This window comes from Podarcis tiliguerta (assembly GCF_965153285.1).
Source record: "Podarcis tiliguerta genome assembly, chromosome: 9".
Taxonomy (NCBI): Eukaryota; Metazoa; Chordata; class Lepidosauria; order Squamata; family Lacertidae; genus Podarcis; species Podarcis tiliguerta.
In genome coordinates this window covers 45,183,384-45,201,600 of record NC_139542.1, presented here as the reverse complement: position 1 = coordinate 45,201,600, position 18,217 = coordinate 45,183,384, and the positions used below count along the sequence as shown (strand labels likewise).

At 42.9% G+C, this 18,217-nt stretch overlaps 1 protein-coding gene across 4 annotated transcripts in view; it reads right to left on the bottom strand.

The window, feature by feature from the left end:
- GALNTL6 (polypeptide N-acetylgalactosaminyltransferase like 6) overlaps window positions 1–18,217 on the bottom strand; it is a 432,117-nt gene that overhangs the window by 80,179 nt on the left and 333,721 nt on the right. For all 4 annotated transcript variants that reach the window (XM_083457344.1, XM_083457342.1, XM_083457343.1 and 1 more), the window contains exons 6-7: window positions 10,010–10,195; window positions 8,312–8,495 (exon numbers count right to left, since the gene is read on the bottom strand). In XM_083457344.1, the coding sequence (XP_083313470.1) occupies window positions 8,312–8,495; window positions 10,010–10,195 (370 nt within the window). The remainder of the gene's footprint in view (window positions 1–8,311; window positions 8,496–10,009; window positions 10,196–18,217) is intronic.

Sequence of the window (18,217 nt, the reverse complement as noted above, 5' to 3'; positions counted from 1 at the left end):
ATTTTACCCTCAGATTCTGAGCCATGAATTTGAAGAAATAGTTAAACACATTTTCATGCAAAGGGAAGAGACAGAAGACAGTCTTCACAAGTTCAAACTGGTAATTGCAGTGGCGGGTGCCTAAGTAAGTTTCTGTCTTTCAATTCCAGATGATAATGTCACTCACCACGCTACCAATTGCTTCTTATTATATTCACGTTTCAGAGAATTTTCATGAAATGCCATGACCGACAGCAATTCACTATACTGACCAGTATCAGTACCTTTTCTTATTAAGATTATTCTTGCCATTTCAGTTAGCATGTGGTTGGCGCAATTGACAATTTCGTGCTTAGACCTACACCCTTTCCTTTGTACATGGATAAACAGAAATCTGCTCTCCCAGCAGGGAGGCTGAAGAAGTTTGGTTCTCACCTTTTGCTGGAAACCAGTTGAAATTGAGGAACCTACATTAGCCATGTCTATTAACCTCAGTGGGTCTTCTCTTAGGAGGAATGGTACCACCCAAAGTTGCTTCCAAGAGCACAGAGTATGTTCTCAGTGTTTGTATGGTGACTTCTTAAACACCTTTTCTGGGAGACTTTGCTGGTGTGGATAAAATTGCCGAGAGTACTGCATTCCACAAAATTAGCCACCGGTGGCTTATATGGTTTGCTTTTTCAGTGCCTGCTACACAGCCAGGATTATTTAAAAATGGGTCTTGGGCCTCCTTTACCATCAGCATCATCAACAACAGCATCCAGCAATGGTGTTGCTGCCACTTCCTGGGAGGGGTGACAATCTGCATGGAGCCAATCTGATGTACTTGCGCACACAAACTTGCTGTTTCCCCTCCCAGAAAGTGACTGCACCACTGTGGCTGGGACACTATTGCTGTAGCTCTGCCCCACTAGACGAGTCACATCTGAATGCTTGCACAGCAGGAAAAAGCTAAACTTGTCTTAGACTGCTGTTCAGTATTTAGTTAGTAGTAATGGCCTGTATCCTTAGGCAACCTAAGGAAGTTCATGGAAGGAAACTTTCCTGCCCCTTCTTCTCCCAGGGCATCACAGGTGGCTACTTAGGGATGGAAAACTCCCCTGATGTGAATTTAACTAATTTTATGTAGGGAAAAGCTTCTAATCCATGCCACTTTGCAAACTGTTAATTTAGCCCCAAATTTGGCCCATGCTCTGGACCAAGATTTTCAATAGAGTTATTATTATTATTTTTTCAAAGCAGTATACTTTACCTTTCTTCTTAAGGAGATTGCAAATGTTATTGTCAGACTCAAGCAGTTTGCCCAGGGCAACAGGTCACCTGTCCTTCTCCTACTGATGTGTTTGGCTCCAGTAATTACCCTGGGATTCTTCAATTTAAAAGGCATTTGTGACAGTTTAGGAAAACGAACCTTGGGCTACTTCAATTTATGAGGCAAGGTTTAGGAACCACAATGACATAAGGAAAGTCAATTTCCATATGAGGCAAATCTTGTGATATGGGGCCTTGATACAGGCGAGTCCCACACTGACTGAAACTTTGTCCCTTGACAACCAAGTTTCAAAATTCAGTGGAGCAACTGCCCACTAATATGCAGTGCTGCTGGCTAGGCTCTCAGTGGTTTCTGTCTCTCAGGGCAGAGGTAGCTAATGCAGGGCACATTGGAGTCACATTGCTAGCCAAACAAACACAATGCTTATCATGGGAGCCACCGCATACAGCACAGCAGCCACTTTACTGCTTTGACACGCACCGAAATTGGCCACTGGAGCGCATGTGCTGACCTGATTCGATACCAATTGCATGACATATGAAAGCACCCCCAAATATCCTTTCAAGTTAATGGAATGTAGCGGGCAATTGACAGCTCTGGAAAGAAGCAATTTATTTTTACTTAGAAAGGGAGAAAGCAGAGCCATGGAACCATGGAGAGCAGAAACCAGGGAAACTTCAGTGCTTTTCCCCAAACCATCAACTTTTTATCCAAAGGGCATGCTACCAGTGCAGAATTTTGGAAACCTTAGCTTCGGAGTGTACATTTCCCTCTTGCCTAGGAAACATATATATATATATTTGTTATATAACTTATCAAACTATATCCCATCAAACGTTATGTCCAGACTCTCCAAACTTACTCAGCAGCAAGGCACTCCAGTACTACATGCCTAATCTGAAAAAGCCCCACTGGCTTTCATGAGGCACCTTCCCAGGTTTATTGGTATAGAATTGCATTCTGAAAAGCAACACTCTCCCCCTGCAATTTAGCACACTGGTGAGGAAACTGATATTGAGGTGCATGTGTCCCAGATGTCCCAGCATCCCCTACAACAGCCTTCAGCAACCTGGTCCATCTAGATGTTGTTGGACTGTGACTCCCATCAGGACTGGTGTTCCAACAACATCCAGATGGCACCAGGTTGGGGAATGCTGCCCTACAACTTTGATGCACACCAGTAACTGGTATGCCCACTGCGGAAGAAAAAAATACTGCAGCAAACCAAAAGGCATAGCATGCTGTCCTGCTATGCCCAAAAAGCATAACATTGCATAGTCTTCGAAAAGTGATCATAAAGCTGCATACTCAGAATTGTTGATTGACTTATTGCAATATAGAACACAATCTATACAAGGCACAGTAAGCAGAGGAAATGACAGGGGAAATAGCTCAAACGTAACTTCTTAAGCCTAAGGTAGACTTTGTAGAGGAGTGCCTGATTCCCTTTTGGTTTGTCTGGGCAACTGTGGCCTAGCAGCCCCAAGAAGACTCTGGTTGTGTCTCCAAGTGTGCTGCATAAAGTTTTCTATGCATCATCTGCCTCCTACCATGAGCCGAATGCAGAATCATACATTCTGGAATGGGAGACCACATAACTTGGACTACAAATATTCAGACAAAATTCTTCTTTTATCTTCTCTATAATTGCATGTGCATGGAACAAGGACTTAATGATTATTATTACTATTATTAAAAAACAAAAAAGATGGATAAAAAAATCCCAAGACCAAAACAAAGATTGCATTTTCTGCAGCTGGGCTCTTGTTTGCTTTGTAATCAGGAAGCAATCTGCTATGTGAGCGACAATGTGGATGTAAGTGCAATATAAACTAACAATTCGTATTTCAAGGGTGTAAGAGTGTCCCAATTCTCCACAATCAAGCATTGCTGCACAGCAATAAAGTGTCCTGTAGGAAGCCTCTGCTCCCGTTGCAAAACAAGATGATGGTCAAAAGAGGTAATTTAATTCCAAATGTTACCTGCTAAGGCTGCCGATGGTTGTTCAGCAAGCTGCCTAGCACTGTCACAGCAAAAGTTTATCTGGCAGAATAGCTTTGATTGTCTGTGTAGGGGCAAGACATAGTCATACAATTTTCTCTGCTTGCATCCTCTGCCGTAATAGTTGGGCAGACAGTTATCTTTTTTCTTTTTTTTTAAGTGACCAGACACTGATTGTTGTTTCTTTTCAGATGCGTGACACATCTGAAGCAGATGGTGTGACCTTCTTATTGTGTTGAGGAATGCATTGCCTTTAGTTTCTATTTTAAAAACATGACATAACCAGCACTATTCCACCCACCTCTCCAAAGGCTAGGTTTTCACTTGGTTTGAACCATAGTAAGATAATACGGTTATTAGAACCAAGGAAACCATATCAGTGTTCCTCTGGTACCTCGGGTTACATACGCTTCAGGTTACACACTCCGCTAAACCAGAAATAGTGCTTCAGGTTAAGAACTTTGCTTCAGGATAAGAACAGAAATTGGGCTCCGGCGGCGCAGCAGCAGCAGGAGGCCCCATTAGCTAAAGTGGTGCTTCAGGTTAAGAACAGTTTCAGGTTAAGAACGGACCTCCGAAACAAATTAAGTACTTAACCTGAGGTACCACTGTACTTGGCAATTTATTGCAGATGTAGCACTGTTCATGAGTGCAGTTTTTTCCAGTGCCCAGTAATATCATTGCCACCAAAATCTTGAGGCACTGAGTAAACAATCTATGGCCTTTTAAATGTATTTGTGGGGTTTTTGTTCTTATTATGATATGCAGTGAAGGTGCCAAGCGAGCCTCCGTGGGGAGAGCATTCCATAAACAGGAAGTCGCCGCAGAAAAACCCTGTTCTTGGTTTGCCACCCACCAGACCACTCATAGAGGGGCAACACTAAGAAAGGCATCAGGTGTTCATTTTCTGCTTAACTGAGCCTGGAGCTATATGCCTTTTCTCTTTCTCTTTAAAGCCGATAACTGTTTTCTAACCTGCTCCATTTTACTTTTGGATACTTTTATAGATTACCTTTGCAAGCTGAAGCCTCTTTTTTTTTTTTTTTAAGAACAAAATTCAATTTAAAAAAGTGTGTGCAGTCATTAGGCTGTATCTGCCCCCCCTTGTTTATTCTTTTTATACCCTACTTATACTAACCTCATTAGCATCTTCAAGCATTTTCTCAAAAGGTAGGGGCAACCGTTTGAAATCCTTGAATCCATAGGAAACTTATTAACCAAAGGAGTTTTAATTAAATAGAACCAAATGCAGTCTTTAGCATAAAATCAAATTAAACGTACAAAACAGTGACTTTCACTCTATACCAGCTAATTACTTCCTGTGTTTTATGTCAGTAATAAGGACAGGGTAGAATAGTTTGTGGTGGCAGGTTTTGTTCTGAGAGTTTCATTTCAGAGTCAAGCCTGGTGTTTCAGGATTCAGCAGGCAAGGGAATGCCGAGCAATTGGAAGTGGCTCAGACAGTGGGGCGGAGCTGCTCTCCTACCTTCTCAGCAGGTGGGGTTGCTGTTGCTTCTGATGAAGAAGAGGGCAAGGTGATGAGAAGGTCGGTGTAGTGCAGACACAATGGCAGGAGCACCAGACTGGCTCCACTAGTGCATTTGCAGCGCACCAATCTCCCCTCTTTCCCCCTGTCTTCCCAGTAAGCGAAGGCGATCCACCTGCCAGGAAGCTAGTGCTCTGGTTCCTCCCCACCTAGCGTGCTGTTTCTGGACTCCACTATCCTAAAGCACATGGAAAGTTAAGGAAATGGTCCTCACTTCACACACTTTCCCTCAAATCCATGAGTGGGAGTTTTCTTTCAGCTGTTTGGAATTCATCATTCTGTCTCAAAAGACTATGGGAACTGGCTTACTATCATCTTGTCTGCACTCTCCAAATACATAAAAGAGGGCAAGACCTATTACCTCACCCCACCCCAGTTTATCCTCCACAGCCTCTTGTCAAGTGTCTTGGGTCTCCTTGACTCCAGTGATTTGTTTGCTTCACAAGCAACTGCCCTCCGCCCTCTTGTGAGGTAAAGATGGCTGATGCTGATATTAAACAAGGGGCTGTTGCTGATATATTGTTTTAAAACAGCAGGACACACAGGGCCAGCCCAGAGTATCTCTCCCCTCCCCACCCCAGCAATCCTCAACTTATTTCCTCTGCATTGTTTTCCGTAATAACTTTGTCCAGTGAAGTCTTAAGTTTTTTAGTTTACCATTTGAATGATTACAAGGACAGGCCTAAAATGCCATTTCAGAACCCAGAGTTGAGATAACATGGAAGTTGCCTTGCATCCAACCAAAGCCCTGCCTTACCTCTAGCTTGAAGCTGCTTGGCCTGCCTTGCATCCAGCCAGACTGTCAGAGCCTTGTTTTGCATCCAGTCTAGGGATGGGCAAAGTTGTTGGTTTCCCTCAGTTTCTCATTATTCCATTCACTTCTCCACATTTACACATCAGATTGTCGCATTTTTTTATTTCCAATAAAAAGGGAGTTATGCGTATAGGGAGAAGGGGGCATGTTGCATGCTGAAGCTGCATATAATTTCACTGGTGCATTTAACCAAAGCAAAGGAAGTCATTTTAAGACAGAACTATCACTTGATCATTTTTGGAACAGTGAAGTTTACTTTGCTTTATTGCCCTGGAGGTTGAGCTGGATGATCCCTGAGGTTCCATTCAGCTCTTTGACTTTTTGTAAAGCAAATGGATATGCAAACCTCTAGGTATGGCCCGTTGGTGCTGTTTACATGGCCTGCAGTCGTGTGCTCCCTATTTTATTGCAGCAGGTAGATTTATTGAGGAGTGAAATGCAGTTAAAAGCTAGAAGTACCAGGGGAGGCATTAATAGTTCTTAGACTTTTAAACAGAACAAACAGATTTTAATCTCCCTTTAAAGTTGCACATGTCCCTCCGCTGGGAGTTATGTACTACCAAACTTTAGGAACATAATGTAAATCTGAAACCAGTTTGCGTTGCTTCCTCTAAGAAAAGAGCAAGCCTTGATAATCCCAAACAAATGGGCCGATCAATTGTGCTTAAAGCAATTGAGCACACTTTTTGGAAAAGTGTAAAGCTTCAATACTGGTGGGGAAATTTTGTTGATGTCCTGGAACTGAACTTCAGCAAAGTAGCGTAATGGCTAGAGACTGTTTGGATTAGGACCTGGGAGAGGCTGATTCAAATTTCTATGTAGGGGAAGACAATCCCTCCATCCCTGGTGCCTGGAAGTTTGCCAAACCTCAAACCTCAAACCTGTGACTCCGGACTGAATTCCTGGAGCACATGCAGCTGGGAAGGCTATTCCTCTACTGCCATGCAATGACCAGAAGCAGCAGAAGGCTTCAGTACAAACCTTCAGAATAAAATACTGTTCCTTTAAACCCACAGTGTTCCTACAAGGAGGAAGAGACTGGGACACTGTCTTTGCCATAAATCTACTTAACATCACAGCTGGCTCCAGGCATTTGCTGGACCAATAAGCTCCCAGATTGTCCTGATTTGCCTTACATTCAGCTTTATCTTATCATGTTCTCTCTTGTTCCGACCTCGCTGTGCTTTGTCAAGCTGGTGTGGGTCAATGGGTCATTGGGCTAGGGATTCCCTGCTTTCCCACAGCCTTAGTCTTCTTGCTGTGGTTATTTCAGGAATGCAAATCCACTGTCCAAGAGGGCTTGACCACAGTAATCATATACCCTTTCTTGCCTGTTCATAGTCGTAAAATGGAATGGAACTAGGAAAGTAGGCAGCTATCATGTCTGAATGCTACTTGGTACTTTAATAATGATGGGACGCGGGTGGCGCTGTGGGTTAAAGCCTCAGCACCTAGGGCTTGCCGATCGAAAGGTCGGCGGTTCGAATCCCCGCGGCAGGGTGCGCTCCCGTTGTTCGGTCCCAGCGTCTGCCAACCTAGCAGTTCGAAAGCACTCTCGGGTGCAAGTAGATAAATAGGGACCGCTTACTAGCGGGAAGGTAAACAGCGTTTCCGTGTGCGGCTCTGGCTCGTCAGAGCAGCGTTGTCACGCTGGCCACGTGACCCGGAAGTGTCTCCGGACAGCGCTGGCCCCCGGCCTCTTTGAGTGAGATGGGCGCACAACCCTAGAGTCTGTCAAGACTGGCCCGTACGGGCAGGGGAACCTTTACCTTTTACTTTAATAAGAGTAACCAGCATCTATGCACAAAATAATGGTGTTTGATGACATTAGTGTCATTTGGTTGCATACATGGGACTCTATTTAAGTGCAGCATCTTGAACGTCTCCTGATTTAGTCCCTCTAACATGAAAAGAACCGAATCAGCTTCTGAATACTAAGCACTTCAGTTTAACTGGCTTGTGGTTTTGATCGCCGGCCATAACTCCACTTCCTCTCCCTTGGTGCCCTCTCCTCTCACTTTCTTGGCTGATGAGGATAAATCCCCCTTTGCATGACAGGCAAAAATAAAATCAAAGCAAAAATGGACTCAACTTTGTGGTGCCTTGGGAGATTGTTACTGTGAATTATCTCATCCACCCAATACCAGGGATAAGACGATGGCTTATCTGAGATTATTCACAAGTCAGCTGCCTTATACCCCTGTGTTTAAATTATAGCAGGATGTATATGGTAGCAACACCATCAATCATACATAGGGGCTTTGCTAGCTGAAAACAAGCTTACTTTTGATTCATCTGTTGCATCAATCTCTAGCAAAGAAATAATAAACTAATGTCTCTTCAAAGGCTACTCCATGGAATAGTAAAGAAAATCAGCACAGATGCATTTATTCCCCAATCACCCCCAATATTCCCCCCTGCTAACAGTAAAGAACAGGAATCTTTTGCTGGCTGGATTCTTCCTTGCTCAAATGAGAGCAGCGGAGGCAGTGGATCTCTAGAGAGTGATCTGCCCCCTTTTTGCGATTCCACATCCTGACCTTTCCCACAATTCTCTTGCTTGTTGCTGCTTCCCACTTGCCATCTTTAATTTGAGGTTAATTTGCCCAGAAGGCCCTGCCTCTATTGCTGCAGCCACAGTGCTTGCAACTGCTGCCTGCGATGTCTCATTCTAATGCTTGGTATCGCTGCTACTTACTCAAAAGGGTCACTGGGATCAGCCCTCAGGAGCTCTGGCGGAATTGGTATTCTTTTGTAGTACATCTCCCAGTCGAAGGCTCCACGCATGGCATCTCCCGCTTGCGCCTCGTACCCAAAGTGATTGTGGTCAATGACATCGATCATGGGACACACAATGGTCTTATGGTTTAGCGCAATCTGATCTGAAAGACAAAAGCATAAAAATACAAAAAAGAGGGTACGTCTAGCCAAGCCATCTATCACATTTACCGCAAAGTAAATCCCTTAGGCTTTTACTTCTCCTCTTCCCCCGCCCCTCAAAGTTTTGAAAATTGCCTCAGCATCTCCCCATGGCCCTAAAATCATTTCAGTTTTCAAATCTGCATCCGGCCTCTATCTGCAACGGGCTTGACGTACTCGGCCTGTTATTAGAAGCCATTATAGTTCTTCAAAGAGAGTCACATCCCAGCGAGACCCACAGAAGTCAAGTCATCTATATCTCTGTCACTTTGCTGCTTTAAGCTGTCCCCAATCTGTCACCTAAGGAGTCAGCGAGCAAGCAAAAAATAAAAAATAAAAACCAGAAAGCAAAAGAATTGTCATTTTAGCTTTGAGTATGTACAGCAAGAATGCACTGAGAAAATGCTGCTCATTCTGGCTCCAAAAATATGAACATCAGACTTCTGCAACTCAGCTTCTTCTCTGATAGCAGCTGAGGGGAGATGCAAGGGAGGAACATATCTATTTAATTCTCGACTGTGTCACTTTGGCACAGAATTCTGTTCTGTTAATGTTTTAATCTGCTCAACAGACCCATCTCAAATATTATTATTTTTTTTTCTCTCAGCATGTATATTCTGATGTATAGTTAAGTTGCTGAGAGCTGTATTACAACATTCATGAAAAATGCAAAATCTGGAGCTTAGGTCAAATCAAATCAAATCTTTTCTATTACGGCCAATGACCAGCACCAACGAAACAAAACAGAGAGCCTGTAGAACACATTAGATGCATAGCTATGATAGCCTCTCTTGGTGGGAGCCACTGATGAAGATGGTAAATGGCTATTGATTAAGATAGTAAATGGTCAACAGGCTCAGATCACAAGTTCCAGTGAAGTCACCCCCAAATATAACAGTTCTGAATTATTTTCCAGGCAGATGTGTCAGAATCATCCAAGTGGACATGTTGTCCTCCTGGTTCAAATGCTGTTTTCCATTGTTGCTCATCCAGCCTTACTAGGTTGGACAACATAAACAAATAATTCTATAAAAGGTACAGTATATGGTCAGATGTTCTAAAACAGCTGTCCCCCAACATGGTGCTTTCCAAATGTTTCAGAATACAACAGTTGTGCTGGCTGGGGCTGATGAGAGTTGTAATCCGAAACATCTGGGCGACACCAGATTGGGGAAGGCTGTTTCAAAACATGACTCCTCAAGATCCACTAGTGGGCAACTCAAGCTACCAGTGCTGAATTCAGCCCAAATGAATAAAAGGATTCTCATCATGTTTCTTCTGCTACTTCTATTTTGCATTACAGTCTAGGAAGTTTCACTTCCAGGTCCAAATATACAGGTCCAAATATACAGGTGAGTTATAGATGCTGTTGGCGGGTTGTACTAAATGAAATGTGCATCCTGAATGTATTCATGAGATAAGGTATATGTTTCAGTACCATGAAAATCGTAATGTTGTAAGTTCCAGTATAACTTACTAAGTAAAGGAGGCAGCCAGTTCACGTTGACTTCACAATGAGAGTCGAGGAAGGTCAAGACTTCTCCTTTAGCTATTGAGGCTCCAAGTAGTCTGGTGCGAATGAGCCCTTCCCGTTTTTTGGTGCGCACAATTCTCACTTTGACAAAACGTGCCATATATTCCTCCAGCTTTTCTCTCAAGTGTTCTGCAAAGACATGGAGGAGAACATGGAAACATCACCTATGCACGGTTGAGCTGAGAACATATAACACTGGACACCACATAATATTTACCAACACAGCACTCAATAGCTTTCCTTTCTAGCTCATTCAGAGTTCCTTATTATTTGTAGAACCCGTTCTGAAATGCTTCATAAATTGCAAATGTTCTTCGTTTAAACACACAGAGGAAGCCAGTGACATTTTAGACCTTTTCACGGCACATTCACTGTTGGCAAACTTCCATCTACCATATAATCACAGCCAAAATGACTGCAGGGTGTTCATTGACCCTCCAGTGCCTTCTGCCTAAGGCCAGATGAACATTCTGGCATATGGTTTTGTAAATGATGCCCTTTCCAAGTGGGCTTGCTAGTCCTATTAATTATGCAAAAAGACACACAGGAAAAAAAATTAACATTGGTCTGTGAAATCAGGATAACTGACGGGCTTTGACGGGTAAGGCCAAGAGGGAATCAACTTTAGAGCAACCTCAGCAATTGGACAACAGCTTGTAGCAAGTGAACAGTTGCAAAGACTTTGCTAATAAAAGCAAGCAGTATTTTGTCTTATTCAGTCCTTCTGTGTTTGCATCAGGAGACGGTGCCTTTGGGAGTTTTCCCTTTCTCTTTTTGTCTTCTAATTCAACATAAACAACAGAATTGTATCACTGCCTGCAGTTTTGCCCTTTCAAAAAACAACTTTATTGAGTACATTCATAACAAAAAAACACACACACTGCATGAAGCACCTCACCCTATCCAATTCATTTCTTTCTTTGAACAGATCAAACCATATGTATCTCCAGTTGTTAAGAATGCCCCCCAGCCCCCCTAATCAACTCTTTCCAAAACAATAAGTGAACCAAAGCACACCCATCCTTTAAAATCCACACTTTCCAAAGTTTGCAATGCAATTCTCTAGCCAAGTAATGTATAACAAAATGCATATATTAGGGTAAAATGCATAAAATGCATATATTAGTGAAAATAACACAAAAAGGAATTATTTGCAAAGATGTGCATTTAGGCAAAATAGTGTGGAGAAATTCACACCAACATGCTAAATAATTTTCACAATGACTTCTTTTTAAAATGCAAACTTGTGTGGAAATTGGACAGAGAACTGAACATAAGATTGGAAAAATGCAAAAGGAACAGAAGTCGAAATGGAAAAGTTCACCTATTCCTACCAGCCATCATGGGCTAAGCTAGCCATGAATGCAATTAATTGTGTGAATGTGATGCAAGCATGTGTACATGGTTTGTTATGTAAATAGTAGGGTTGTGCACTGGATTTGTCTGAGTCCTGAGCCAAGAGGGGCAGATTCAGAGGGGCTTGGGCATCAAATGAGTTGGATACAGACAGCCATGGATCAAAGAGCAATCTGTGCTTGTAAGGGAGAAGGGCATCCAACAAGAAGGAGAGGCAGGCACCAGGTGGGGAAAACCTCACAAAAAGTCTAATACCTACCCTGACTATTGGCTGCATATTTTCAGAAGGTAGTGGGGGTTAGAGACACTAACATGCTCCTGGGTTACATATACGGTACTTCACAGATTGACAGTTGCCAGGTTTCTCTGGAAAGAGGAAATGACTGTCCAACTGGTTTGTTCAGAGCATGAAGCGATTGCATGGAAATGTCCCTAACCACGGGAAGTCTGCTCAAAGCTGGCAAAGTCTAGCATTCCCAGAAACCTACATACTCTGTGTCAAGAGTAGAAGTGAGGGTGTGGAGTGGGGAGGGAAATGTCTTTTTCTATAGAATGATATTGTTATGTGGAAAAGAGAAATCCAACTGAAATGAAATGGTCATTAAATCTTGGGGAGACAAGACATCCAGGCTATTTATTGTCAGTGGAATCCATTCAGGAAAGCTTGCCATGTCAATATAATATTCAGCTAGGATGCTTTCATTTGTATGCTGGGGTATTGCATAAATTTCACTTCCAGGGACAGGCTGGAGAGCGACAAAAACAACAACAACAGGCAGCATCCCCACCGCCTGGGCAATAAATGGAGCACCTCAAATAGAGACGAAGCCAGGGTTCTTGTCATTAAACAGAGAGAGGAGGCTCCTAATTTGTAATTTTAAAAGAAAATATCTCATTCTTTTCTTCACATTGTTTATTAAATGAGGTAATAAATCATACTGCTGATACATGCCAGGCACCTGCCAGGGTCTAAGCTGGCACAGGAACAGACAAATAAAGAGTTATGCAGAAGCAGAAGTTTTATAGGTTGTCAGTGGTATGACAAGCAATGATGAAGGGCAGCATTATGGCCCCTTTACTGATAGCCAATAAACAAATTCTCCATTGTAGGTTGTGTGTGTGTGGCCATCTTTATCTTCATTTAATGCGGGCATGAGTTTATGGAAAGAATAGCAGCAAGACAGTTGCTTTTTTCTCCTGGTAATTACCGTATTTTTCGCCCTATAGGACGCACTTTTTCCCCTCCAAAAATGAAGGGGAAATCTGGGTGCGTCCTATGGGGCGAATGCAGGCTTCGCGGACATCTCCGCAAACAGCAGGAGCGCTCCCGCTGCTGGCGGAGAGGTGCCTGCATGTTGAAGCCTGCGCGCGCTGAGCTCAGCGCGTCCAGGCTTCGCGGACCTCTCCGCTAGCAGCGGGAGCGCTCCCGCTGCTGGCGGGGAGGTGCCTGCATGCCGTAGCCTGCGCGCGCTGAGCTCAGCGCGTCCAGGCTTCGCGGACCTCTCCGCTAGCAGCGGGAGCGCTCCCGCTGCTGGCGGACAGGTGCCTGCATGCGGAAGCCTGCGCGCGCTGAGCTCAGCGCGTCCAGGCTTCGCGGACCTCTCCGCTAGCAGCGGGAGCCAGCACTGGGCTCCCACGGCTTGCAGAGAGCTGCCTGTTTGGGGGCTGGGGTCGGGGGAAGCTCGGGCTTCCCCAACCCCGCGCCTGGGGGGGAAATAATTTTTTTCCTTTATTTCCCCCCCAAAAAACTAGGTGCGCCTTATGGGACGGTGCGTCCTATAGGGCGAAAAATACGGTAAGTGTGCCCAAGCAGAATGCTCAAATGCTTGGTTCACCTCCCTGGGATGCACTTAAATCAAGGTTGCCAACCTTCCTGCTCATATGTTAGAATTGCCCCTGCCCCACTGACACGGCCTGGCCCTAAAGTAGCTATGTGGTCACAAGAAATTAAAACAGTGCAGCATGAAGTGATAGTGAAAGTTACACAGTTTGATTTTCTGCCTGTCATGCAGTTGTTAAAGATGCAAAGGCATTGCCCAGAAAATCAGTGGTAACACTATTTGATGTTTCCCCTCCTCTAATAATTTATCTGAATTGAGGCAAATAGGGTATGAATGACGGCTACACATTATTATTTCTTCTTCTTCTTCTTCTTCTTCTTCTTCTTCTTCTTCTTCTTCTTCTTCTTCTTCTTCTTCTTCTTACTCTTCTTCTTCTTCTTCTTCTTCTTCTTACTCTTCCTCTTCTTCTTCCTCTTCTTCTTCCTCTTCTTCCTCTTCCTCTTCTTCTTCTTCCTCTTCTTCTTCTTCCTCTTCTTCCTCTTCCTCTTCTTCCTCTTCTTCTTCTTCTTCTTCCTCTTCTTCTTCTTCTTCTTCTTCTTCTTCTTCTTCTTCTTCTTCTTCTTCCTCTTCTTCTTCTTCTTCCTCCTCCTCCTCCTCTTCTTCTTCTTCTTCTTCTTCTTCTTCTTCTTCTTCATCTTCTCTCTCTCTCTCTCTCTCTCTCTCTCTCTCACACACACACACACTGCTTAATACCCAGGTGGCTTCTAAGCATTTTACAAAACATAAAAACCAATACAGAATAATTAAAAATATACCGTAATTAAAATGAGCAATAAAACAACCCCATTAAAACATTAAACTATAAACATCCACGACTGAAATAACCAGTGAAACAATTCCAGTCAATCACCAGTGCAAAATGCATCAAGAACTGACAGGGAGGGGGATGCTCAACATGTGCCTTGCCAGTCCCTGCTTTGCACTCCTGCTATGCAACAAAAAACATCCATATGGTTTATCAAGCTCCAGACGGGTGGGGTGAGAGGGTCTTGACATTGGGTGGTGAATCGTACAGGATGAACAGATGGCATCTTCAACTCATAGAAGGGAATGCTGAGGAACTTGAACCCAGGGCACCATGACATGCTGAGAAAGCAGATTCTCAACAATGCGGTGGTAAGCTGCAGCAAAAGCCAGAAATATCCTACCCTGGGTGAAAAACTCCTAAGAAGACCTATGAGACAACCCAAAGCACCACAAAGACAGTGCTTAATATATTCATTTGTGTGTTGGGAGGGCAGTGGGGATGATTTTTGTTTTCTTTCACATTCATGTTGCTGTTTTTTTCTTGGAACATATTGTTGGATACAATGGACAGGTGCTATCCATTTGATTATCAGATAAAGGGAGATGTGAAAGCAGTGCTCCTTTAAGAGCTGGACTGGAAGAAACATGGAGTGAAGGGTGTGGAACGATGCAGAGAGGGAATCAAGCAGCAGAACGTAGAACTGTAGAGTTGGAAGGGACCCCGGGGGTCATCTAGTGCCAAACAGGAATCCTGCCCACAACCATCCCTGGCATTGCCCAGTTCAGGTTTACATTGGCTCATTCTCTCCTACACTGAACATGCCACCTTAAAACCTGCCCACTTTTTAGCTGGATGCCAGGATCAGAGGTTGGGGGGGGCCCTAGGGTGTGGTTGGTTGTATTCAGTTGACTACAGTGAATTTTGTTTGCCGGGGGGTGCACTGAACTTTCTAAAAATTGCAAATGTGCACCCTGTTCTGGAAAGGTTGGTGGTCCCTCTTCTGGTTGTAATACCTACACCAACACTGTAAGGCAGGCATCCCCAAACTTGGCCCTCCAGATGTTTTGGGACTACAATTCCCATCATCCCTGACCACTGGTCCTGTTAGCTAGGGATGATGGGAGTTGTAGTCCCAAAACATCTGGAGGGCCGAGTTTGGGGATGCCTGCTGTAAGGTAAGTCAGTATGACAATCCCCCAAAACACAGCTGGGAGGACTAAGGCTGAGAGAGAATGGCTTGCCTAAGGCCACCTAGTGAGTTGATTGCGGACATGAGATTTGAACAAGGAACTTCCTGATCCATGTTTTCCTCTCTTAGTCACTATTCTGCATCAGCCCTGAATGGAAAATGTCTATGTAGCAACATAAAGATTATTTCAGAGGGAGCGAGGAAGACACATAAGTGAAATGTGACAGAAGTCATGGTGTGAACACACCCTAACTGTTTTCTTTTTAAAATATGTGAAGCTGAAGTTTTGTACTCAGACCCAGTGTCAAAGAAAGTGCTTCAGGAATTGAATGTGGCCTGAACAGAATATATTTCCTACCTCAAAGCTACTATTTTGTAAATAAGAAAGAACACAATTGAGGACATGTTAAGAAATAAGATCTGTGACTGGCCTCATAAATATCTCCATCTGAGGAAGATTATATAGCATAAGCAGCCTCATAATTTCTCCTCTGTTTCTGAAGTGTGTGTGTGTTTAAACCAACATACTCATTATACAGGTAAAATTTATATAGTAACTCTTTCCCAAGGAGTTCAAGTGCTATGATGTCTTGGAATGTTAAATGAGCTAAGCGATTTTGTGGCCTGAGAAACAGAGGCGGCATGATTTTTGTGATAGAAATAAATACTTTGTGAATGTCGTACGTACATTATCCAATCATTGTTAACACACCAATGTCTAAATGACACCCATATGACATAATTAATGGTAACAATTTCAAATTGCTCTTGACAATAACTTGTCAACTAAGCCAAGGTTTACATATTTATGAGATTGTGAAAAGTCACTCCAATTTTGCAACCTGTCATTTTGCTGACATTTGCTTTGCTTTGCCCGAAACCCTCTCTGACATACTTTAAAACATACCTTAAGCTACTCCTGGCATTGTGGAAAATCATTCCTAATACCTACACCACTCACCCCAAATGGTCCCAATGTACCACAAATTTCCACAACTCTACAAAAAATAACAAACTGCTGTCAGAAAAGAGATAAGGTTCTGATTTAATGGTGTGGCAGGCAGCGGAGATGCCCTGTTTCCAATGTCACATGTAGAGATGATCAGAAGATCAAGGATGCTGCTATAGCTTTGTGCCTCCTTCCCACAGTTGCTTAGCCAGCTTTGGGAAGGCAGAGCAAGGGCTGGGGAGAAACATTCAATTTTGGCCTTGCTCCCCCAGTCCTGTGGCCCACTTGGTATGAAAAGCTGAACTACCCTGGTCTAAGCCTAACCTCCTCAAAGGGCTGCTGTGAGGATAAAAGCTTCTATTTGGGAAATCAGAGAAAGACCTGGGCAAATGTAATAACTAATCCTCTTCAAGCTTTCTGTGCCATTAATATATTTGTGCAATCCTTTGTGTCCTTACTTAGAGTAATCCTATTAATATTTACTCAGAAATGAGGCTCACCGTGTTTAATAGGGCTTCCTTGCAGGTTAAGTGTGCATAGGATTACAGCCTCAGTGGCCCTTTTCTGTAGTTTTGCCAGCTCTAGGACACCCTCAGCAAAGTTTGTTCAGCTATATGTGTGGTTCTTAACTTGTGGTTGATGTGATATGATTAAGAGGAAAGTTTCGCAATAAAATACATTTGTGTCCCAGACTGAAGTTTTATTTTTAAACAGACACAGACTATAAATACGTTTTAATTATAAAACAAAGTTCACTTTTAACAGAGTTCTTTAATGAGGCACTTGCATTTTTTTGGTATCAGTTAATTATTTTATGTTGGGTTGAATCAAAGAAACACACAGCAGCAGGTCATTCTCCACAGATAGTTTGTTTCATTGCTTTGTTTTTATTGCAGCTACCAATGAGGAGCCCATTAAGTGTGACATTGCAATGGGGATTAAAACTTTCAAGCTTCAGAGTTCAGGATGCTTGTTCCTCTGCACCATCTTCTGAACCATCAGTCTTCTGATGAAAATGAATGAATACTGTAGATTAAGCTGTGGTTATCCAGACATTGTTGGACTCCATCTTCCATCAGCCTCAGCTAGTGTGGATAATGGTCAGGGACGACAGGACTTGTAGTTCAACAGCATCTGGAGGGACACAGGATAGCCATCCCTTCTCTAGAGCTTCTTTCCTATTAAGCATGCACACATATATTCTGCTCAAGAAGCATTAAAATAATCTATATCCCCTCATTCAATAGAAAGTCCTAGAAGTAGACATGTATAAATGTGCTTCAATAAATTCTGACATTTTGAGCCGCTATTTTCTGTTCTGCTGCAATTGGTTTCTTTTGCACAAATCTTTCTTAAATTTCACTGTCCACTGATGTGGTAATATACATATTTTTTGACATATATCATAGTATAAAATGGATGCACGTATCTCGACCATCTAAAGAGCTTTACAAATCAATTACCTTCCATTTAGAAATGAATATGTCTCAGTATCTCCTTTCCCCAATTTTGACTTCTGTTCTCTATGTTTTATTCTGTGAACCACACTTAGATCTTATGTTGAAGGGAGTTATATAAATCTAATAAACAAAATAAAATTTCCCTGAAAGTTTTGTGTGTGTGTGGGAAAAAATGTTCTCATGAAAATACATCAGCAATTATTGGGATTGACTGATATTAGGATGGAATGACATGAAAAATACATTGTTTACTTTTAGGAAATGCTAATGTTTTACCCTAAATTGGCAGTTAAACAACTGAGCTCCAACTGAAGTTAATGGGGGCTACACTTGCGTAAGAGGTTGAATTGCCCATGGAAAGTGATATTTGCTCCTAAGCACAAGGATTAGGACAGAACTATGCCAAGTCAACATATCAGTTTAAAGCTTCACATTCAGATAAATTTGAGTTTGGGTAAGATGAAATTCTTCAGACAGGAGCACTGTTGTGCAACTGCCTTTGAAGAACCTCAGCATATTTGGGGAAGCTGCAGGCTACACAATACAACTTTTCGATCCATTGCGGTTCTCTTTGAATGTGCAACTTTTCAGTTTTCAAAACTGCTTAT